The sequence below is a fragment of the Dermochelys coriacea genome, chromosome 10 (genome assembly GCF_009764565.3).
Source record: "Dermochelys coriacea isolate rDerCor1 chromosome 10, rDerCor1.pri.v4, whole genome shotgun sequence".
Taxonomy (NCBI): Eukaryota; Metazoa; Chordata; order Testudines; family Dermochelyidae; genus Dermochelys; species Dermochelys coriacea.
Genome location: NC_050077.1, coordinates 71024605 through 71048574, shown reverse-complemented (window position 1 = coordinate 71048574; position 23970 = coordinate 71024605). Strand labels below are relative to the sequence as shown.

Below are 23970 nucleotides of genomic sequence, written 5' to 3'. Positions count from 1 at the left end.
ATGCTTTCAAGTATGCTAGTTAATGAACTTTACTACTGAGCCAAAAGACATATACGCTGTCTCTCATAATGTTCTGTGACTGCAGCCACATCAACACTAGCTGGGATCCCTCTAGCTCTCAGAAGACAAACAGCCAGTATTTGGATAGGTGACCACCAAGGAAAACCTAAATGACCATAGGATGACTATGAGCTGCCAATGTGATATGGCCATGAAAAAAGCTAATGTGGGCTTGGGATGCATCAGGAGAGGTATTTCCAGTAGGGATAAGGAGGTTTTAGTACCATTATACAAGGCACTGGTGAGACCTCACCTGGAATACTGTGTGCAGTTCTGGTCTCCCATGTTTAAAAAGGATGAATTCAAACTGGTACAGGTACAGAGAAGGGCTACTAGGATGATCCGAGGAATGGAAAACTTGTCTTATGAAAGGAGACTCAAGGAGCTTGGCTTGTTTAGTCTAATTAAAAGAAGGTTGAGGGGAGATATGATTGCTCTCTATAAATATATCAGAGGGATAAATACCGGACAGTGAGAGGAATTATTTAAGCTCAGTACCAATGTGGACACAAGAACAAATGGGTATAAACTGGTCTTTGGGAAGTTTAGACGTGAAATTAGATGAAGGTTTCTAACCATCAGAGGAGTGAAGTTTTGGAATAGCCTTCCAAGGGAAGCAGTGGGGGCAAAAGATCTATCTGGCTTTAAGATTAAACTCAATAAGTTTATGGAGGAGATGGTATGATGGGATAATGGGATTTTGGTAATTAATTGATATTTAAATATGCATGGGAAATAGGCCTAATGGCCTGTGATGGCATATTAGATGGGTGGGATCTGAGTTACCCAAGAAAGAATTTTCTGTAGTATCTGGCTGGTGAATCTTGCCCATATGCTCAGGATTTAGCTGATCGCCATATTTGGGGTCGGGAAGGAATTTTCTTCCAGGGCAGATTGGAAGAGGCCCTGGAGGTTTTTCGCCTCCCTCAGTAGCATGGGGCACGGGTCACTTGATGGAGGATTCTCTGCTCCTTGAAGTCTTTAAACCACGATTTGAGGACTTCAATAGCTTAGACATAGGTGAGTTTTTTTGCAGGAGTGGGTGGGTGAGATTCTGTGGCCTGTGTTGTGCAGGAGGTCAGACTAGATGATCAGAATGGTCCCTTCTGACCTTAGTATCTATGTATCTATGTACCTAGTAGGTGGGGCTCTTCCTTTTGACTCAGTGTTGAATCAATGCTGCAGTGCAGAGTTAATGGGTGCTGTGCCATCTTGTGAATGAAACATAAAACTGAGGTCCTGCCCACTAGTGGTTATTTAAAATCCCATGGCATTATACACAAGACTAAAGGCATTAACCTGGCTATCCTGGCCAAATTCTAGTTTGGGTGATTCCATTCTGCCACCCTTCAGTCCTTCTGCCATTTCACCTGGATATAGAACAGTCCTCCACTGTCTGTCTGAAATTGTTCTGAAGTGGTGAGTTCCCCTGATGAAGGGGATCCCTATACAATGTATATGTCATGTAGTCCTTACAGTGAAGTTGCTAAAGAGCTGTGGAATCCATTTGTATTTAAAGTGGTATAGACTGTAAAGGCAGGATTATTGGTTGTGTTGTGACCTTTAGCCTTTTCACCCTGAAGCGGCCAGACTTCCGCTAGAATAGTTGTACAAATTACATCCAAGCAGCTGGCCAAGGATTCCATGTTGGCTTAGTAGAGGAAGGAGAGTGGTAATGTGAAGAAGCTTCTATTCAAGGTGGTCCAAGCAATGGTGTAGGGTTAGCTAGAGAGGGCATCTGACCCAGTGGTCGTTGCTAGAATAGATGTAAAACAAATGAGAAACTCCATGGCAAAATTGTCTTTCTGAACAGAGGTGAAGATCACAAGAAAGAGTATGAGAACAGAATAGTAATGCTACTGCATATAATGGACACCCTTGTCTGGAGCAAGATGCCTTGTTCCTCCCTCTATTAGACAAGGTGTTGCCCGGAAAACTCTCTTTTGTTGATGGTCATATGTAAAAAAACCCTGCCAGGGTGTGTTTAGGTACTGTAGTGGGCTTGTTCCCTCTTAAGAGTCCTTGAAGGGTCCATTCCCTTATAATCATCCAGCAGTAATTAACCCCTGCCTCTAATTTGTTGTTTGTTGCAGGTAAACTATGACCACTTTACTATTAGTGTTTGTGTGTTTGCGAGTCATCACTGCAGCCATCTCTGTGGAAGTTTCAGGTATGTACAGTCGGCGGGACCACTGTTCAGTGCCGAGGACCATACATGTAACAGGCCAACATGCCCCTCACACAGCAGACCCATGCAACTTTACAGATCAACCTATGAGCTCACTAATTTCACCCATCATTGCCAAGGGCCTCCTCTCTGGGCTGCTGCAACGCCATGACATCCTGCTGTTGCTGTGCTTGGTAGGGTGGAAGATAGTCCCAACTTGTAACCTAGTGCCAAGGCACCCAACCTACTTTCAGTGTAATAGCATAATATTCCACCAGGGCTGTTACCAAGGCTCAGGGGCTTCTTTAGGAACATCAATTACTTCAAATTATATTACTAGAATATATACAAATAGATATATTTCCTAATATTGTGGGTGCAGATTTACAAGCTAGATCGAGGCTACTTTGAAAATGTTGGTAGTTATGACTGATGTGTGTTATTGATTAATCCTCACTTTGTCTCTCTCCATATTGGGACTGGGCAGATCATGGTAACACACTGAGTGTGAGCATACCTGAACGGTCTCCCCTGCGTGTCATCCTGGGAAACTCTCTGACCATCCCCTGCTACTTCATCGACTCATTGGATCATGTCACCACAGCCCCCTATACTCCTCCTCTGACCCCAAGAATCAAATGGAGCAGACTCTCCAATGGGAAGGAAGTCGTCTTACTAGTGGCCACAGAGGGGCAAGTTCGAATCAACACTGAGTACACAGAGATGATCTCTCTGCCCAACTATCCTGCCATCCCCACCGATGCCACCTTGGAAATCAAAGCGCTGAGGTCCAACGACACTGGGATCTATCGTTGCGAGGTGATGCATGGTATTGAGGACAGCCAGGATACGATAGAGATCATAGTGAAAGGTGAGGCCATTACTTCAATATTTCCTCTTGGTGATAGTGTTGATGCTTACATTGATTTGCCTGGGGAGAAAGAAGGAGGAAGAAATCTGACCAGGTGCATTATGAATAGGAGTGGAGGCATTTTACCCTTTCCACAAGCATCTGGCATCACTCGCTGTCATAGATAGAATGCCAGACTTGATGGATCATTGGTCTGATCTTGTATGCGAGCAGGAGCCAAACAAGACAGGCCATTGATTTATTCTAATGTGGGCAGGATCTGGAATGCCATATTAAACAGACCATCAGTGTCACCCAGTGTGCTAGAAGATGGCACTAGTCTGTTTTGATATGGGCAGGAGATGGAACGCTGGATGAGATAGATGGTGGTCTGATGTGGTGTAGCAGGAAACAGGATATTGGACCTATGAGGATGTTTGGTCTCACCTAGTATGTTAGGAGATGGGATATTTTCCAGATGGCCCATTGGCCTGTTTTGTTAGAGCCGTTCTTATGTTCTTTCAAGAAATGTAAAAGTGGTTTAGTTAGCTAATATGTAGACAATATAACACACAATTAACTTTCCCCCAGTTAACATTGTTACTCTCATCAATAAAATTGTGAGTGAGAAGAAGAGGGGCCAAGAAAGAAAGTATCTGAGAGGTTTAACCCTTCTTATGCCAGACCTGAGTATGCATACAGCCACACACTCCTTTTAAAGGCCACTCTATATGAAATAGTATGGCTTAACTACATTTGCAGTACATAAAACTATTCAAAGCATGTTTGTTATAGTATAAAATGTATGTATCATCAGGGCAAGGACCATGGCTTCCTGTGTGTTTGGACAATGCCCGGTGCACTGGAGCCTCAATACTGATTTGGGCCATTGGACATTATCACATTCAAGACTATAATAAAATAGTACCACATTGTACTTATGACACACAATTAGCCAATTTCCATTGAGTATTTTTACAATACTGTGCAATGCCATGCCAGCCACTTTAAATGTCTTGAAAGTTTTGGATCCTTCTGACAGGGATGTATTTGTTGCATTCTGGGATGTTGGTTTATGCTGAAGCCGTCAGCATTAAAACACTGGATTTAGATGTAGCATTAGGGTGCTCCAGCGTCACAGGAGAAAAGAGCCTGGACTGGACAGCAGGTCTGTTCCTGTAGATTTTTCTGTTCACCAAAGGGAGTACATCTAATTCCCATTAAATTGAAGCCTGGTGGCCTTGGGATGGTGGAATATACCATGGGGAAGAACAGAGTCTCTTCAGGGCACAGTAGACTACCCAGGCAATACAAATAATCTGTGGCAAATGCATGATTTTCTACATGAGATAGAATGCCTTTTCTCTGACTTGCTAACCCCTTTGAAAGGGAAACTAATGAGGGGCTGGTTCTTCACTGACTGATGTGTGTGTGTGTGTGTGTGTGTGTGTGTGTGTGTGTGTGTGTGTGTGCGCGCTGGTGGATGTGTTTTCCAGGAATCGTGTTCCATTACAGAGCCATCTCCACCAGGTACACTTTGGACTTTGAGAAGGCAAAGCAGACATGTATCCAGAACAGTGCTGTCATCGCTACCCCTGAACAGCTGCAGGCTGCCTATGACGATGGGTTTGATCAGTGTGATGCCGGCTGGCTGGCTGATCAGACTGTCAGGTAATTAGCTGAAAGAGGGGAAGGAAGGCGGCCAAGAGGGAAGAAAAGAGGGCTATCCAGGCAGCAAGGGGTTGGAAATGGGATACAGAGCCTTTCACATCTAGGTAATTAGTTTAAATCCTGTCCCAGGTAAATAATGATTAGCAGTTACCATCTGATAATCATTTGGTGTGGAATGAGCTGGTGGATCTCAGTCCATTTCCCAGTAGATAGGTGTCCACATCACAAAACCACTCCCACAACTGGCCCCTTTTTTGGCAGTCACAGCTGAGAAGCTAAGGACTGAATGGCCCAGAGACTTGAGAGTGGTGGTTTAATCCCAGTCCCCATGCCCTCTACTTTTGCCCATGCGAACTGCATAGTTGCTATGCCAAGCACAGCAGATGTGGCTCTATTTTGCACACTTCAGGTAGTTATCTAGCAGGGCTCAGAGGAGTCTGAAAACCAGCAACTCCCCCTGCATCAGTATCTTTGGGGGACATCTGGAGGATCCTCTCCCCTCACCTCCAATGTCAGGAATGGAAGGGAGTAAGTCCACTTCTCCTTCTTCTCCTGTCTTGGAAAAGTTCTGGGGGTTTGGCCTGCCTCCACTTCCTTCCTCCCCCCAGAATTCTGATTCTCCACCACCTGTTCAGTTTGTCCTGATGCCTCCTGCACCACAGAACCATTTGGCAGTCATCTTTCCAATGAAGCTTCTATCAGCTCACTAGACATTTCCTGTGCATGCTCTCTTTCTCGCTCTCACTCTCAGGTACCCAATGCACCATCCCCGAGAGGGTTGCTATGGTGACAAGGATGAATTTCCTGGAGTGAGGACCTATGGCATTCGGGAGACAGATGAAACATATGATGTTTATTGTTATGCAGAGGAAATGAAAGGTGATCTTGGGTTTCTCTTATGTAATTCTCAAGGGACTGAGCTGGCAGTATCATGAGCATCCTCACTGCAGACAAGGATAAAACAAGAGGCAAAGAAGCTAGAAGTCAGAGACTTAGAGATTCAAAAGCCATGTGAGATCCCATCTAGTCCCATCCCCTGCCAAGGCTGGATTATCCCCTAAAGCCTATTTTTCTGGGCTTTGTCCTCTCTGGTTTTAATTGATTAAAGCAATGGAGCTCCCATTATTTATGGGAGGGGACAATTCCACATTCTGGTATCTCTCATTAGGAAATTAATTTCACAGGTGCTGACCACCCAGGCCTACAACTGAAGTCAGTGGGAGCAGTGGGGCTCAGTACCTCTGAAAACCAGGCCCCAAAATATTCCTTATCTTAATGTCATTGCATGACTTCAAGTAGAACGTACACCCCCTTGTTCCTCCCGAGAAAATTTCTCTTCCTCTTTGAGGTTTGCACCTTCCTAATATTTGTAGACGGTGATCATGTGTGTGTCCCCGCCCTTAGTTGTCACTCATCTAAGATGTACTTATCTAGTCTCTTTAACCTTTCCTTCATCCCACCAGCCCATAGGGAAGGAAAACAAAGGGAAGAGAGAGGTAGATGGAAGAGGGATTAAACACTACAGTCAGTCCTTGAGTCAATGGCTGTGTGATTGCAGGTGAAGTCTTCTATGCCACCTCCCCAGAGAAGTTCACCTTCCAGGAAGCTGCAGAGAAATGCCTCAGTCTTGGGACCCGTTTGGCCACCACAGGAGAGCTGTACCTGGCATGGAAGGCTGGAATGGATGTGTGCAGTGCAGGCTGGCTGGCAGACCATAGCGTTCGGTATCCCATCTCCAAGGCACGTCCCAACTGTGGCGGGAACCTGGTGGGGGTGCGGACAGTGTACCTCCATGTCAATCAGACGGGGTACCCTCACCCTCATTCACGCTACGATGCCATTTGCTACACAGGTGAGTTGCACTGGTTTTGTTGAATTAAGTACCATGCCTCCATCAATACTCATAAGCAGCAAATTCCAGGAGCTGGGTATGGTGCTTCCCAGCCAGAGCTGAATTATCACACAACCACAGAAATTAAAGATGAAAAACTCCCATTAAGTTCCATCTTGTCCAATGTCTGATTATTTGTCATGCTCTGTTTCCCAGTGCTGTGTTTACTTCTGGTTTTAGTGAGTCAAGAGACAGGACTTGGGAGACCATTCCACAGTCTATTCGAAACAAAAACATTTAAATTAATAATAATAAAAATAGTAATAAATAATAAAAATAGTTATTCCCTTAAACTCCCCTCTACTTTTGGTACTTCTTTCAAATACTTGCGGATGGCTATGAGATCCTCTCTTAGTCATGACAGTGCAGGATTAACTCAAATATTATGGCGATGGCCACCAACATAAGAATCAGATACATCACTTGTCATCTTTCCCCATTGATCATTTCTGTTATCCTTCTCTGAATGCATTTGACTCTGTTGCTAGCCCCACCTAACAATTAACACAGAAAAACTGTTTCACTTAAACAAGAAAAGCAGATGTAAATTTACAGGCGCTCTCCGCCTGCCCCTCCATTCTTGTCCAAGCAGAGAGAGAAGAGTTCAGAGCATATATTAGCACTGCAGTACAACTGAGTGTTCTCAATGGGAGGTGAGTGTAATATGCCTCTATCCACTCCAGATTGTCAAACACCTTCCAAGTTTGATGGCTCTCCAGGAACCATGCAGCAGAGATCAAGATCTTACATATTAAGTAATTTAATATTATAGATAAGAGAGCAGAAAGAAAACAATAGGTCAGCTCCTGAGCAGCAGTACTTTGCATAGTGCCTATGGTAGGGGGTCCGTGTGCAAGGACTCCATTTTGCATTTCCTTGGTCCTGGTGGAGCCGTTGTGCAAGGCTGGCTGCTCCATGCTACATTAGAGGGCTGCCTACGCTGCAAGTTTCCATAAGGGACCCAAGTTGCAGCTAAGGATAGGCCTGGCTCATGGGCATCTCAGCTACACCCTCTATTTGCTAGCCATGCCCCTTCCTGCTATGCCAATTGCCAGCAGCAGGGAGGAGGAGTTGTGTGTGTCTACACCAGGTGTTGGAGGTTCAAATTCAAAATGAGTGGGGTTATCTTCCCAGGGCCAGTGAAGCCCACTTTGGGATCATATTGTGCCAGCCATGCGGCACAAAGTGGCCTCACCACACCAGCAAATGAGGCCCAACATGTCAGTGCCCTGCAGTCTCTCTCAGGTGCTACTTATTAAACCACTTACTATGACAGGTAAGCATTTGAGCTTTGATGCCTGGTTCTTGGAAACCTCTTGCATCTGTGAGGTACTGATGACAATGAACTAGCCGGGTAAAGGAAACGGAATTTGAAATAAACCATCTGAGGGAGCAAAGCAGCATTAGGGTGGGGTCTGGTCGTATTTGTTCTGCAGTGTTTACTCCTGTTTTCCCAGCTCCCTCCGTGCACTGCTCCCCAACTCAGTCCTGCCTCAAAATAGGATAGGCACTTCCTTGGCTCCCCACATCTCTCTGTGCTTCACTCCCAGGCACGGGCCTGCCTGCACTGCAGCATTACAGGAGCACTCCCTTTCCTCTCCCCATTTTGAGCTTTATTTTTTAAATTACCTGCTGCTGGCACTAGAGGTCACAAAAGACTAGATTAGTATGAGATGCACTAGCGGATTAGAATCAGGAGTATGGAGAGGGGGAGAGAAGGGAGCTCTGAATCCCTGACTCATATGACACTTCCCTTTTAATTCAATTAAATTCCACTGTAGAGCGCTTTAGAGAGAGGAGGAGCAGGGGGAGGGCAAATGGTCAATATTTTCCTTTTTTAAAGGAAGAGTTTCACCCTCCAAACAGGGGCACCCAGTACCCAGCAGGCCAGTGCCCCACAGGCTCACTGAGTCCATTTGCAGGATGGACTAGCTCCCGGAGTATCCACATGCTCTCACCCATCGTGGCATCTGCTCACATGGTCTATATCTCCCATCACACATATGCCTTGTGCAATAGCATCTCCCCTCAGAACACCTGTACAGCTACCCCATTATCTACCCTAGTTCTGATCACATCACCAGCCCCATCTCCCATCACACCCATCCTACCGCCTACCCAGGTTCCCATCAGAGCCCCCATAACCATCTGATCGCCCTCCCTGTCTCCCATCAGAGCATCCACACACCCAGCCCCTTTCTTGAGTGTCCGCACATAGATTTGTTTCCAAAGTCTGGGCCTGTGTCCCTTGGAGACGCCAGTAAAGGAAACATTTGCCTCTTGTTGTAGACGAGGACTTTTTAGTCCCTGAGAACTTCACCATCTGGACCGTCACTCAAACTGAAGTGGAGATACCTCTCCCACACAATGTCACAGAGGAGGAAGCCCGAGGGAGCATTGCAACTCTAGAGCCAATCGACTTCACACCCACTGCCTCAGAGCTGGATGAAGGCTTCACAGTGACTCCAGACCTCTTTGCCACTGGTATCACTGCCGAGACAGCTTTCACAGAGGCAGAGAATGTGACTGAAGAGGGAGTCACAGCTGTATGGGTGACTCCTGAAGAGGTCACCATCTCGGTCCTGGACACTCTTTTCACCAGTTTGGCACCGGAGATGAGCTCAGCGAAGGAGGACTTGGGGGTGACTGCCACACCAGAACTAGAGTCTGCCTCAGTGGAAGAGATGATTGTGCAGGTGACAGCTGCTCCTGAGAGTGGTCTCATTCCTGAGCAGCCCATTTCTCCCACTGGTAAGTCACAGGGACAACAAGAAACCTCACAATCCATTTCCTCCAGGGCCAGCCACACCGCTGCTTCAGCTGACAAAATTGGAACACTGTCTATCTAGCAACGGATTTGGCTCTACTGGGGAAAGTGTGTCTGGTTTGGGCACTCCCAGCCTTTCCCCTGCCCCTAGAAGTTCATGGCAGGAACAGCTATCTGCCCACGGCCAGTAGCTCTCCTTCTGTGCATGGCACAGGAATGGGCAGGGGAGCCTGGAGGGCACCTCGTGAGGTTGTAGAATGACCCCCCCTGTTTGAGGATGAGAGCTGCATTGGCTGACACCAGATTCCAATGGTCTGTGTGCATCCCCCTGCAGCTGAAGGGGAGGTCACTGCATTGCAATCATTGTGGGGAGGAATGGGAGACCCCCAAGATAACCCCTCCTTTTATAGCCTCTTTAATAACAGCAGAGACCAGTAAACAAGAGACTTGGATCAATATGGCTCCAGGAGGTACTGCTCCTACCAGGTTGGTTTTGAAGGCCCTTCCTGAATATCCATCCAGGGTGCCTGGGGGTCTCCGTGTCCCTACGTCATTGCTCTCGCCCTTTCCCCCCAGGTGTCGTGTTTCATTACCGACCGGCCACCAGCAGGTATTCCCTCACCTTCACCAAAGCCCAGCAGGCCTGCCTGGATAACGATGCTATCATCGCCACACCCGAACAACTGCACGCTGCCTACCAGACTGGCTTTCATCAGTGTGATGCCGGCTGGCTGCGGGATCAGACTGTCAGGTAAGGGGAGGCCAGGTCAGGTAAAGATTACCTGAAAGAAACATTCAGCCATGAAACGGAGTCACTGGGGTTACAGCCAATGTGCCGCACAGCCCCACAGGGATGCAGGACCCACTGACAGCACAGTAGCACCTGACGCGGATAAAACACAGGTCGCTCTGTAGCGTAATGTGCTGCTGAATTGTGAACGTGTTCTCCACGTGTGCCACATTTTCCCATGTTGTGCGTCCATGGCATGTTTCCAAATCATACTGATGAAAAGCCGAATACAAGAGCTAGGTATTACTATTATTATTCTTGCTAAGGACTTTGGGCACCTCTAAATGCTCAGTATTATCATTATTCAGTGGAGAGCTTGCGTCTCTTCCACAGGAACACCCACTGAGATTCTTCAATTACAGTGTATGCAGGACCCTCACTGGGGAGGCCCCTTTCTTTCTGATTTGGCAGATACCCCATTGTGACCCCACGGAATCAATGTGTAGGAGACAAGGACAGGTCCCCAGGCGTGCGGACGTATGGCATGCGCCCAGCTTCTGAGATGTACGACGTGTACTGCTACATTGACCGATTGAAGGGTATGTTCTCCATATGCCTGAGAGCTTGGCTGTTAGGGGGTGTGTGTAATGTACAGCAGAGGGGCAGAAATATCCATAGTTGTATGTGTCAGTGACTCACACTTGATTTTTTTCCTCCAGGTGAGGTGTTCTTTGCAACTCAAGCAGATCAGTTCACCCTCCTAGAAGCCCAGGAATACTGTGAGAGCCAGAATGCCACGCTGGCCTCTGTTGGGCAACTCCATGCCGCCTGGAAGCTGGGCCTGGATAGATGCCGCGCTGGCTGGCTTGCTGATGGCAGCATCCGATATCCCATTGTGACCCCACGTCCTGCTTGTGGGGGAGACAAACCTGGTGTGAGAACCATCTACTTGCACCCCAACCAGACGGGCTTTCCTGACCCACTGTCAAGGCACCATGCCTTCTGTTTCAGAGGTACTGACCCATTCTTCAGAGCCATCTGCCATAGTACACAATGCTGATAGCACAGGGAAAACTCTGCATTCTGTGGGGGAATGATTTCAAGAGGGAGATGATTACACAAGGGTTCCACTGTATGTTTACCAAAAGGAGCTGTTCCTCCCAAGGACACACAGAGACACCACATGGCTCATTCTTTTGCGTTCATTTTACTCTCACAGAATCAGAAAATTTGAGATGGAAACAAGCTATGAAGTCTCCTCTGCCCCTACTTTCTCCAGTCTAATTTAGTCTATCTCCTATTAAGAGAAATGCCATGTATTTAATTATAGACCATTCTATGTTGCTTGTCACCCTGGTATTGGGATAGTTTATGAAGCAGCATCAGGATTCTGAGAGAGCCAATGCCATCATAGAAATTCTCTTCAATATCTTTCTGTTCCAGCCCTGCCATCTTTGGACAAGGATGAATTTGTTGAGGAGCAGATTGTAACCCAGGTGATCCCTGGTTTGGAGGAAGTACCCTCTGGGGAGGAGACAACTGTGGAAATGGAGTTTGCCACTGAACCTGAAAATCAGACAGAGTGGGGAACAGAAGTCTTTCCAACTGACATTTCCTTGCTATCAGGTGGGTTAGGCTGTTCCCTGCACCCAGCGGCTCACTAGGCTGGCAGAGGAAACATAGAGGGCAAGGGCAATCCAGAAACAAAAATACTGTGTCCTTACCAAGGAGAATCCCTGTCTGAATCCAGCTGGGAAAGAGCCTGATGAGGGAGGAAGCTTTGAACTGCAGCTCTCTCTTCAGAGGGAGTTGGTTCTCTGGCTCAGTAATCCAGATTTACCTCACATGCACCTTTTAGCCAAGCTCTGAGGCCTAGAGCTCAAGCCATCACACCTCCTGGATCACACAGTGAAACATGGTATTCCTCATGGGCACTACATTACTCACAGGCAACCCAGGGCAAACGGGGATTAATATGAATGGAGAAAGGCTATTCTATGACAAGAAAGTGTGGGCTTTTAGTTACTTAGAGCAAATAAAACCAGGGACTCCCAGCTGTTCCAACTCTGCTTGTGATCAGCTTTTTGGTAAGGGGGCCCGGAGTGGTCAGCTGACCCAAAGTTTGAGGCATCTTTGGGTATTTTTAAGCTGTTAGCAAAATTCAGGTAGTTCATTATGGCCCCGATTTTCAAAACTGTACATATAGAATATGTGCAAACAGTTACCACAAATGCAAGTGTCAATTTTGTACATGCCTTTTTATACACACAGTTCTGGAAAACTGAGCTCAGACTTTTTTTATTTTTTAAAACAGATGATTATGTGCACTTCTTTTTAAAATAAATATAGTCAAAGCCAGCATATTGGACTCATCAGCCAACCCTACACTAACAAACCAGTGCCAAAAGCCCAGCATTCCTGAACTATCCTACAATAACACATCGATGTGCACGTAAAGGGGGAAAATCAGTCAGGAAACAGATTTCAATTTCTGGCTTTCAAGGGGGGCTGCAGCTTTACTGGAAGCAACACTGAGACAAAAACAGCAGGATAGGTTTGGATTTTTTCTTCTTCTAGGTATTCTCAGCAGAAACAGCAGCAGTTTCTATCCACTAATGGTTGCTAGAATGCTGGCTTTGTTCTGGTGATTATCCTTTGGGAATTTGTGTTGCATTTGTACTGTCACAGGAGGTGATAAATTGAACCACTTTTCCAGAGTTATTTGAGATAATCCTCATTAACAGAGTTTAGGGGAGGGAGGGCGATCTGGAAAGTGTATAGGATTTTCTGCCCTCATCCTCAGAGTCTGTCACTATTTTATTAGATGTCAGTTTTTATGCATAGTCAAACAGGAAATTTTCAATAGCTCCTTGAAACTAATTTGTTAAATCCTTCTTCCTCGCTCTCTCTCTCCCCCCCACTTCCCCCCCTTCTTTTCCAGTGAGTCCATCAGCTTTCCCCCCTGTTAGTGCAATACCAGATGAATCCAGTGCAGAGATTTCTCTCAGTGGAGTGCCTTCAGGGGAGATATCTGCATCTGGAGTACTTGAAATCAGTGGTGAACCATCAGCTTCTGGAACATTTGAACCTAGTGGAGAGCCCTCAGGGATCGAAGAAAGCGGAGTGCCATCTGTAGACCTGGATTTCAGTGGACTTCCTTCTGGACTGCCGTCAGGAGATGAAAGTGGGCTGCCCTCGGGCATTATTGAAGTCAGTGGGTTACCTTCTGGCGAGGAAGACCTATTAGTGTCTGCTTCTGGAATCCCAGACCTTAGTGGGGTAACATCTGGACTGCAAGACATCAGTGGAATTCCAGAAATCAGTGGGCTACCTTCTGGAGAAGTCTCTGGTGTGGAGCTTACTAGTGGCCTGCCTTCTGGAGAATATGATGAAAGTGGACTCCCATCTGGTTTTCCATCTATCTCTCTTGTGGATACTACTTTGGTGGAAGTTATGACAACAGTAGCAGAAAGTCAACTGGAAGGAAAAGGAACAATTGGGGTCAGTGGAGAAGAAGACCTATCAGGGTTACCATCTGCTGAATGGGACATTAGTGGAAAAGTCAGTGGGTTACCCTCAGGAGTTGATATCAGTGGAGCACCATCTGGGATACCAGATATCAGTGGAGCACCGTCTGGGATACCTGATATCAGTGGGTTACCCTCAGGAATCGATTTCAGTGGAGCACCATCCGGGATACCTGATATCAGCGGAGCACCGTCTGGGATACCTGATATCAGCAGCTTTCCCTCAGGAATTGATTTCAGTGGAGAACCATCTGGGATACCTGACATAAGCGGCCTTGTAGACCTAAGTGGCCTTGTTTCTGGTGTTGATAGAAGTGGAGAGTCCTCAGGCGTTACCTTTTTAAATACCAGTTTGATTGAAGTGACGACCCCATCAGTTACGGAAGCAGAAGCAAAAAAGTTTTTGGAAATCAGTGGATTGCCTTCTGGGGACGAAGATATATCAGGCACAGTGTCTGGAATTTTAGATATTAGTGGTCAGCCTTCTGGGCAAAGAGACTTCAGTGGAGGGGTTTCTGGAGCTCCTGAAATGAGTGGACTTCCAAGTGGAGTAATTGACATCAGCGGAGAAACCTCTGGAGTTGAGGTTGTAAGCGGCCTGCCATCTGGAATTTATGATTATAGTGGACTCCCATCTGGCTTTCCCACTATCTCTCTTGTGGATACAACTTTAGTGGAAGTTATAACACAGACATCTGTTGCACAAGAGGTAGGAGAAGGGCCATCTGGGATATTAGAAATCAGTGGACTTCCTTCAGGGGAAAGAGAAACATCTGGAGAAGTGTCTGGAGTTATGGATATTAGTGGGTTACCATCAGGGACAGTAGACATCAGTGGAGAGCCATCAGGCATTCCATATTTTAGTGGAGACATTTCTGGAGTCACAGACTTAAGTGGAGAGTCCTCAGCAGTGACTGGATTTAGTGGAGAGGCCTCCGGACTTCCAGGAGTCACCTTGGTCACTTCTGATTTGGTCGAAGTTGTGACAAAACCAACAGTTTCACAGGAGCTAGGTGGAGAAACAGCTGTGACACTCCCCCATATTTTTGAGTCAAGTGGAGATGGCTCTTCTTCTGGGGAAATTGGTAGAGAAGCCTCTGCATTTCCTGAAATTACTGTAGAAACATCTGGATTTCATCAAATTAGCATAGAAACATCTGCAGTTCCTGAAACTAATGGTGAAACATCTGCATTGCCTGAAATTACCATAGAAATTTCTACAGTTCATGAAACCAGTGGTGAAACATCTGCAATATCTGAAATTAGCATAGAGACTTCTACCATACATGAAACCAGTGACAAAATATCTGCATTGCCTGAAATTAGCATAGAAACTTCTACAGTTTACAAAACCAGAGGTGAAACATCTGTATTGCCTGAAGTTAACATAGAAACATCTGGCATAGCTATGGTCAGTGGTGAAACTTCTGGAGGACCAGAAGAGAGGAGGGAAGATTCTTCAGGAACACCCACACACCCACTCCCAGATGTTTCAGGGGAAACCTCTGCACCAGACATTGTAATTAGTACCAGTATGCCAGACACTGAATTAACACAAGAGCCCATGGGTCCTGAAGAGGCCCGGCTTGAAATACAGTACTCTACTCCCATGGTTTCAGAACAAGAGACGGAAATAGCTGTTGTTCTAGAAACTTTAGAGATATCACCCACTACCACTGCTATCTTGCTTCAAGTTTCACCAGATGCCACCAATGTGCCAGAACCCACTGCAGAAGGTATTGTTAAAAATACGTATTGCTTTTCCAGCCCACCTTCTTTTATAGAAAGGGGTGGGACTTCCCTTCTTTATACAGCAAAGGGAACATAATGAAAAAGGGTATTTAAGAAATATTTTATCTGAATGAAAAGCTATAGAGATGTAGGATTTGCCACACCAGATCAGACCATTAATCCCTCAAGTCTAGTATCCTGCCTCTCACAGTGGCTGATAAATGATGGAACAATCATAATGCACCTGGCCAGTTGTGCAGCTCTGCACGTGAAGGGAATGTGAGGGGTTGTTCTTTTCTCACACCTGCAGCAATCAGGTTATGCCCTGAAACACAAAATATCCAACTGTTTTTATCTTAACAAGCACAACTATCAGTGCTATTATTGGCCACACAATTACCTAGCCCTCCTCCATCCCCATTATTTGACTCTGACCTTCTGTGGCAGTGGAGCCAAACTAAAGTAGCCTTAAACCAAAGAGAACTGCAGAGTAACGAGAGAGAAGTAGCAAGTAGAGAGTGAAGCAGCACTGAGACATGGATGGTAGGTATCTCCCCCTTGTGCAGCAGCTGTAGTCACGCTGCATAACAGCAAAAGGCATCAGTATAATTTGGCTGATATCCCTCTCTCTTGGGAGTTACAGTTATACCCAAGACATGTGATGAGAAGCCCTGTGGAGTGGGAACCTGCCAGGAAAGAGATGGAAACATCACCTGCTTGTGCCCGCCTGGGTACATGGGGGACCGCTGTGATATAGGTAAGCTCTGGCCTCTGCTTTGGTGGGGATGTGCAGCAAGGTGAGAATATTTTTTAACCTAAAATGAGTGCTGCTGTGGACATGACCATGAGCACAGCATATCTGGGGGAAACCAGGAGGAGTTCACTTTCCTTTCACCATCATTGCTAAATGTTGCTGCAGCCTAGAGAAAACAGGGAAGCTCTGTTCTTCTCCTGAAGCCCTAGAGAAGGCAGCTGCTCCTTCCACTCTGGATCCATAGGAGAATTTCATCCTGGCAATTGAGGGGGTGAGAGGAAGAGGCAGAGAAGCACTGTAGAGATATTCTCCACTGTCCTATTTCCTTATCCCCTATCCTGACTTATATATATATATACCCCTATATCTAGAGCATTAGGATCTATATGTACTAATGGATGGATGCCTTGTGTTTCATGATGTTTGTTATGGTGCAGTAGGTCTGCTGTTGTGGACCTCCTGGCTTCTTCTGTGGCATTCCAAAGGTCAAAAACAAGCCAGCAAGAAAATCAGAATTTTCTGCTCTCTGAACTGCACCTGCTGGAGGCAGTATGTGCACATGCCAAACCACATTCCTAGTCCTTCATATTGTCCCTTGGCAACTGTTGGCAGACAACACCTCACCTCCCTTAACTTAGCCTGGGTGCCCTTCTGCCACCAGAATCCATCTGTCACTTCACTATCTATGGCAGCTAGGAATTGTCATACCCAAAAGAGACCTTTTGGTGGACTTTCATCCCCACCAAAGGTGCAAGGCACTTTGCATCAGTTTGTCAGGCCCAACTATGCACTGGGAATGAAAGAAAATATATTTCTTCAAAGCTTTAAAGGAGGAGCAGTGAACTGAGGTTCTGCTTGATAGTATTGGGTCTTGTGCCTCTGTTTGCTGGCTGTATAGGATGATGCACATGAGATGAAGTCTAAATTAACTCGTATTTTTTATTGGCTCTTTTGGCACATGTTTGTTTCCCTCCACTTTCAATCTGTGGATTGGTGGGCTCATTCACTGGCGTACTATAAATTGTGATGGTACTTAAGATTGTGAAAAGATCATGTGTCTTTCATGGTAGACAACCAGCTCAATATTATTCATACAGTAATGATGTAAACTGCCTAACCTGATGTTACTGTGAAAAAGTCTTCCCTTAGCAATTAACCAGGAATTTTCTTCCACTGCAATCGCTTATCTGGCTATTGCTGCCTGTCAGGGTGAGGAGAACTAAGTCAAGGAAAACATGGAATTCCTTGGCACTTTCCATTCCTGGCTCAGTTTCACTTTGATACCAAAACAGAATGTAGCCTGTGTTAGCCCAAGTCAAGGTTGCAATATGCAAGGATGGACATGCACACTATATAAAATATGGGCCTCTTTTTAAGAAACTTTAGGTCTGCACTTGTGTGTATATTTTATGTGCATAATTGTGCCTCTAACGTTTTTGAAATTTTACCTTCATATATATTTGCTTATATATGGTACAATCCATGAATGCAACCAGACTTGCTCAGTCATTTCTAGTAAAAAAAAACCCACCATCATCATAGCCCCCAGAACTACTTTCTCCATTTACTTTAACTCAATTAAACCACTAATGCATACTGCTTTGGGTTAGGCAGGGGCTTTTTTTGGAAGCAGCACTTCTACTGGTTGGAGCAGAAAGCTGGGTTCTAATTCCATACCTGCCACTGAATCACAGAGCAGTCTTGGGTAAATCACTTTACATTTCTGTGCTTCACTTTTCACATCTAAAAATAGAGATATTAATAATTACCTACCACTGAAGTAGGTTGCGAGGTTTAATTCATTTCTGTTCATAATGTATTTGATATCCTCAGGTGGATGATGCTATAGTGATACAAAGTATCATTATGTCTATGAGGTCTCAATTGGCCATCAAGCTTGTTATATTTCTGATACATCAGTGCTCTCTTGCTCTCTCCCCACTTCCTTCTCTTTTGTCTTACTAATAAAATTTTTATTTTGTCTGGTACATTCTTTGATGGTGTATCCCGTGCATGTGATCATCACTTCAAACCCCGCCCATACCTTCGGTAGCCAATCAAACAGCAGTCTTTCCATGTTTGCAAGGTTACCAGCATGACTTGAGATATAGTTCAGATATGAAGGACCAAGCCCTGAAATCAGATCTTTGTCACTTCTTAATACACAAAGATGGAGAAGAGGTGACAGGAGTCAGTCTCTATCTTCATGAAGCTTCAGTATTGTGGTGGCTTACATGACTCATTGGAGTCTCCATCTCATTTGAGTTGTAGTCTCTCCCCTTTGCTCATGAATCAGTGAAATCAAAGGATTTCAATATCCCACTTGCATTTGTTCTCTACACTGTCACTGAGGGGACTATTCAGGACTCACCTGAGCTCCCCAGCATGGTAGCAGGGGTCCCATGCTGCAGGAAGTGGTGTGGGTGACTCTGTAGGGGGCACTCCTCCTTGTGAGTAAGTATTGACCATGGTACCCCACCACAGTTCTAGGTGCACTGTGCTGCAGGGAGTGATGTGGTTTAGAATCTGTGTTCAGTGACTATTCCAGCATTCAAGCAGAAAATGTGCCTTTTAGGCTAGTAAAGCTCATTTGCGAACATATTCATGGAGAGTGAAATTCACCTGTGGGCAAAGAGCCCACACAAGTCCTATTTCAGAGCAGAACTTAAGGGATGCCTGGTCCTTGTACTGGCCTTCCATAAAAGGGTGAATTTAATCTAGAAATAAGACCTAAATGTGCAAATAAAGTGATTTTTTTTAGATGGAACAAATATTCACAAAGATTATTTTGCAATGTTAGCCCAATTCCACTATAAAGATAGTCTTCAAAGTGCTTTGGGATCCTTTGAGATCTGTGCTGTGCTGAACATTGGTTGGTGCTAGAAGAATAATCAAAAAAGATAATTAATAATAAAGCAGAATGGACTCTAGTTCATCTTGCAAGAAGGAGCCCAAAGCAAAGACCCAGCTGAAGTGGGCCTTTAGTGCTAGTTTTTCATATAAATTCCTACTACACCTACTTTGGTGAGGTTTTCAAGTGGATCCAGTGATCAGTTTTTTTAAAAATGAAAATTTCTCTCCTCTACCATACCATATGATTCCCCCAAGATATCAACGCCAGAAGCCAAAGTGGGAGTTGTGTCAGCCAGTGGATTGAAGGTTAACCCTTGGATGCTGGCATTTTCCAGACTTCTAGCCAAGGAATGCTCAGGTCCATGTGGGCATGTCAGTTGTCAGCAATCTGTTATTGCCCTCAGAATTAGGGTCCCACAAGAGCCTCAAATTTGCAGAACCACCCTGGGGGGGGCAAGTGGGGCAATTCGCCCCAGGCCCCGAGCCCCGCAGGGGCCCCCACGAGAGTTTTCAGTGGCAATTCGGCGGCAGGGGGTCCTTCTGCTCCATGTCTTCGGCAAAGTGCCCCGAAGACCCAAAGCGGAAGGACACCACCCCCACCCTTGCTGAAGACCCCAGGCCCCCTGAATCCTCTGGGCGGCCCTGCAAATTTGAAGTCTTGTTCACATAACTGGTCTCTTCATCCAGACTCTTGCCAACTGTGTGCAGAAGCCTGTTACAATTGGCAAAATTGGAGGGCACACAAGTATTAGCAAAAATACTGTACCAGCATTTCAGTGAAAAAGCTGTGGTTTACATCTTTTGAACTAGCTGATGGTTTTAAAGACTTCAGTCAGGTCAAGGAAAAAACTGACATTTGCTGAAACGTCAGCAATTTACCAAAAGGTTTGCATCTCTCTGGATCTGCTGCCCATCTAGCCAAAACAGCTGAAGTGTATTAGGTGATTTTGAAGGAGTCTTCATGGGTGAAATGCTTCTTTATGGCCTGAAGGATATTTTTTATTGATTAAAAGAAAACAGTAGAAGAAAAACCTTTTTAAAAAAAATCACACAAGTGATTCATACAATTCTATTTAATGTGAGAGTCAGGCTATGAAGGAGAGTAAGGTAGCTCTAACAAGTTCCAGCTGAGATCTGGCAGATGTCTTTACTGGCCAATCCAGTTATTTGGTGTCTGTTGGCTGTTTTATGACATAAAGTCAAAGGCTTATGGAAAACCAGCTCTGAGGATACAACCTAAAATAATGGCCTGTTGTACAGATAAAGTGAGTTTTCTTTTACATATAATATTGTGGAGCCAAGGATTCCCAAGATTCCTGAGCTCTCAGTGCTTGCAATCAAGTCATCACTTGTAAACATAGCACTGAGAGGGAGTACCACAAAATAAACAGGTTTCCTGATAAGTGTCTGAGTTTTGTAGTTTAATAGAATATTTTCTATGTTGTGGCAGGTTATTTTCTCCTTCTCTGTATCCTGAGGCTTAAATTTCATTTTTTTATATATTTTTCTATGGCTTAAGTCAGAGAAACTAGACTCTTTCCATCTGCTGCCAAGTCACTACTCAGTTGTACTGTTGCCAAGAGCCATTACTTATCTCTCACATCTAAGAGAATTGTTTTCTCCAGCTGCTTCTTTTCCACTTTGATCAGGATCTGACAACAGAGGTAACGTGTGAATGGAGTTATCTTTTAGGTGCCACCTTACTGGCTTTGGGATCTTCTTCCCTGCTTAATCCACCAGATCAATGTTCATAATATTCCCAGGAATTCCTGGAAAGCAGAAGCTATGATTTCTGGCAAGATTTTCTTGGCTCTCTAAAGAAATATTGTTTAGTTGGTCTTTTGAGTCTTTATTTAGTGGTTCATACACACCAGGAAGCCCCATAAAACAGGTCAGTGTGGGGGTTGTTGTACACTTTGAAAATGTGTTGCTTTTCAAGCTGCAGAATGGAGTCAGGATTTTGGATGCCAGATTGTATTTCCAAACATATTACTCTCATTCCCAAGAAAACTGTAGGAATTTTTCTGTGTTAGAGTGGTGTTTCATATCCTTCCTGCTTGCATGCTGTTCCTCCTTAGTGAATGTTTTAAACACAAAACTAAACTTGTTTAATCAGTATTCAAATCTATCAGTGATCTAAGTTGCCTTTTTAATAAAACACATGTATTGTATCTTTAAAAAGTCTGTACCACTGTTATTGCCAATAACATTTTAGATAATTAAAAGGAAAACAGTTCTGAAACTCTAATGTATTTTTCATCACTGATGCTGTTTGTTCATGTTTGCAATGATAGTAAAATGGTCAGTTTCACTTTTGTTTATAAATGGTTTCTCTTCCAATTTCTTATGTTCTACTACAGTGTTATTGTGTTTAAGTTTGCAAGACTGCATGGGAATATCTAGTTGTATACTACTTGAATAGATTAGGAGTGAGTAAATTCAATACATACCTGGGAACATTAGAGCTTAGGAAGGGAATAACAAGCTGGTGACGCTATTTTGTGTTTGCCTAAATGAAGCTTCCAGAGTAATCCTGCTACCTCTCTGCTTTCATCAATCAACAGTTGACATCTATTAAATAGGAAACCCTGTTTTCGTTTTTTTTTTTAAATCATGAAAACATTTTTTTTAAAGTGAGGCTTAAAACGCTAGTCCCTTTAAGAATACATCAGCTAGAAAAACCATGTTGTGACAAGACATTTGAATGGTCTTTTTGAACGTTCTATGATACCTCGGTAAGTATAAATCATCTTCTAAAGACCCTTTATTTCCGTGATGCCCTCCAGAAGTGAGTTAATGTTTTAAATTCACTCCCTGTTCTCGGCTCCCCATTGCATTCTGTCTTCCGTGTCTTTCTCTTAGACTGGAAGCTCTTCAAAGCAGGGGCTGTCTCATTCTGTCTTGTACTGCCCCGCATACATTGTTAGCACTTAAATAATAGTAATAATCTTTTCTTCCTGTCCTAGTAGAGAAGCTATTTGAAGGGGACCAGCAAGGGAGTCGTGAGAAGACGAACATGCATTTTTAGGAAAATTTACATAAAATAACAAATATCTAATAACAGTGGCTTTATAAATTCCTTCAGTGTTAAGATACGTGACAGCTGCCAGCTGCTGAAGGGTCCCTGCATCCTTACCTCACCTCTGAGAGTCTCTGTTGTGCAGGGTTGAATGGTGAGCAAGACTATGGATGTGTAATATATGCTTGTAGCAACTAAAGGGATAACAAAAAATGCCAAGCATTAAGTAACTGGGTGATTTAAATTTTCTTTTTTTCCCAGAGCTCGTGTGCAATATCATAGTTCCATTCTCTAGTGTATCTAGGAACTATATCATGAGTGATGCTAGCAGGTGATATTATTTATTGTTCTGAAAAATCTCTAAGACCAAGTACTACAGGGTGAATGGAGAATCGGCCAGACCAACTCCATATGTCTTGACATGTGTGAGACTCTGAATGTACCAGTAACTGCTGAGACCAGGTGCTTTCTAAATACAGAGGAAAGCACAGTCCCTGCCCCAAAGAGTTAACAGGCAAAATGGCTAGTTTGATATTTATTATCCTCATGTGTTTCAAAATATTTGCAGCATGCATTTCAAAAACTATTTCTGTATTTTCTTGCATTATTTTTACAACACTGTTAAAATGTACCCTGTATGTCTATATATGGGGTATATATATATATTGAGTATCCATATTGTATATATAATATGTACAGTTCATATTATATACAAGCACAAAAGCAAGTTCCATTCTAATGTTTTTTCCTGATTTGAGATTTGATGCAGTGCACTAGCCTGCATGTGTATCTGCTGCCTTCTTCCTCCAGGACTTGAGTAGGTGGGACCACTGCAGATCATCTGCATCTGAAAGAGACCTTAGGCACATAAAAAGTTAGTCCTTGTCATTGAAGACAAATGAAGAACCCATTATTCCCTGCTAAACATTCTGCTTTAGCTCCTGTACATGCTTTATTTCCATTTCTACAGCGTGCTTTCCACTTAATAGAAGCTAATGGACAAAGGAGAACCTTTCCTTACTTGTTCAGGTGGAGACTGTGATTGCCATCAACTTCTGCTGCTACTGTTGCTGGGGAACCTGATGTGTACTGGGATTTTAATCTTCTCTCAACACATTTCAGTTTCCCTTTTGTGTTTTAAATCTTCTAAGTTCCAAAGACATGAGCAGATAAGTAGTAATCAACCTGACTCATCCATTCTTTTCTACTAGGTCAATAATTCCCTTTTTGTTCTGGAAAGTCCCAAAATGCTTATTAGCACTGATGAAAGCTGGGCATTTCATTTCCCTCCCATTACACTAAAAATAATAGCTCAGAAAACATTAATTAGTATTTTAATGTAGAAGCAGACCCTGCACTCATGAAGAGCCAAGTGCAAAGCTGGTTTAAGTGGTTGATAAGCCATTTGGGGAATATTTGCAATACCTTTGGGGACACAAATTAGAATATAAATAACAAGGGCTCTCAATCCTCATGCTTCAAAGTGCAAGCCGACTACCAGCTGCTGCCAGGAAGACTTTCCCCCATCATTTAATACTTTACAATTTGATATGCTATAGGAGTTTACACTTTTCTCTGAAGCATCTGGCATTGGTCACTGTGGGTGACTAGACAGATAGACAAGGTAAAACACTTGTCTGTTTTCTTGTGGCTGAAGAGAGGGTACTTGATTAGGTGGATCACTGCTTTGCTCTGGTATAGCTGGAGAGAGGATACTGGACTAGACAGATCGTTAGTCTGATCCAGTGAGGCAGAAGACAGAATATTGAACTGGATGGATTGTTGTTCTGCTTCATATGGCCATGTCCACCTCCTTCTCTGATTCATCTTCTCCGAGTCTGCTTTCCCACTAACCCCTCTAGCACTGAAGTGCAGTTTGAGGTATCAGCCAGATGACTTCTGTTAAAGTCAGCATTTTTAAGACTTTCCAGTACTTCAGAGTATGAGAAG

At 44.4% G+C, this 23970-nt stretch overlaps 1 protein-coding gene across 2 annotated transcripts in view; it reads left to right on the top strand.

Moving 5' to 3' along the window:
* ACAN (aggrecan) overlaps positions 1-23970 on the top strand; it is a 79312-nt gene that overhangs the window by 42951 nt on the left and 12391 nt on the right. For both annotated transcript variants that reach the window (XM_043493980.1, XM_038419156.2), the window contains exons 2-13: positions 2154-2230; positions 2715-3098; positions 4574-4748; positions 5500-5627; positions 6307-6600; positions 8929-9390; positions 9983-10157; positions 10608-10735; positions 10856-11149; positions 11580-11762; positions 13078-15399; positions 16038-16151. In XM_043493980.1, the coding sequence (XP_043349915.1) occupies positions 2161-2230; positions 2715-3098; positions 4574-4748; positions 5500-5627; positions 6307-6600; positions 8929-9390; positions 9983-10157; positions 10608-10735; positions 10856-11149; positions 11580-11762; positions 13078-15399; positions 16038-16151 (4729 nt within the window). In that variant the 5' untranslated portion in view covers positions 2154-2160. The remainder of the gene's footprint in view (positions 1-2153; positions 2231-2714; positions 3099-4573; positions 4749-5499; positions 5628-6306; positions 6601-8928; positions 9391-9982; positions 10158-10607; positions 10736-10855; positions 11150-11579; positions 11763-13077; positions 15400-16037; positions 16152-23970) is intronic.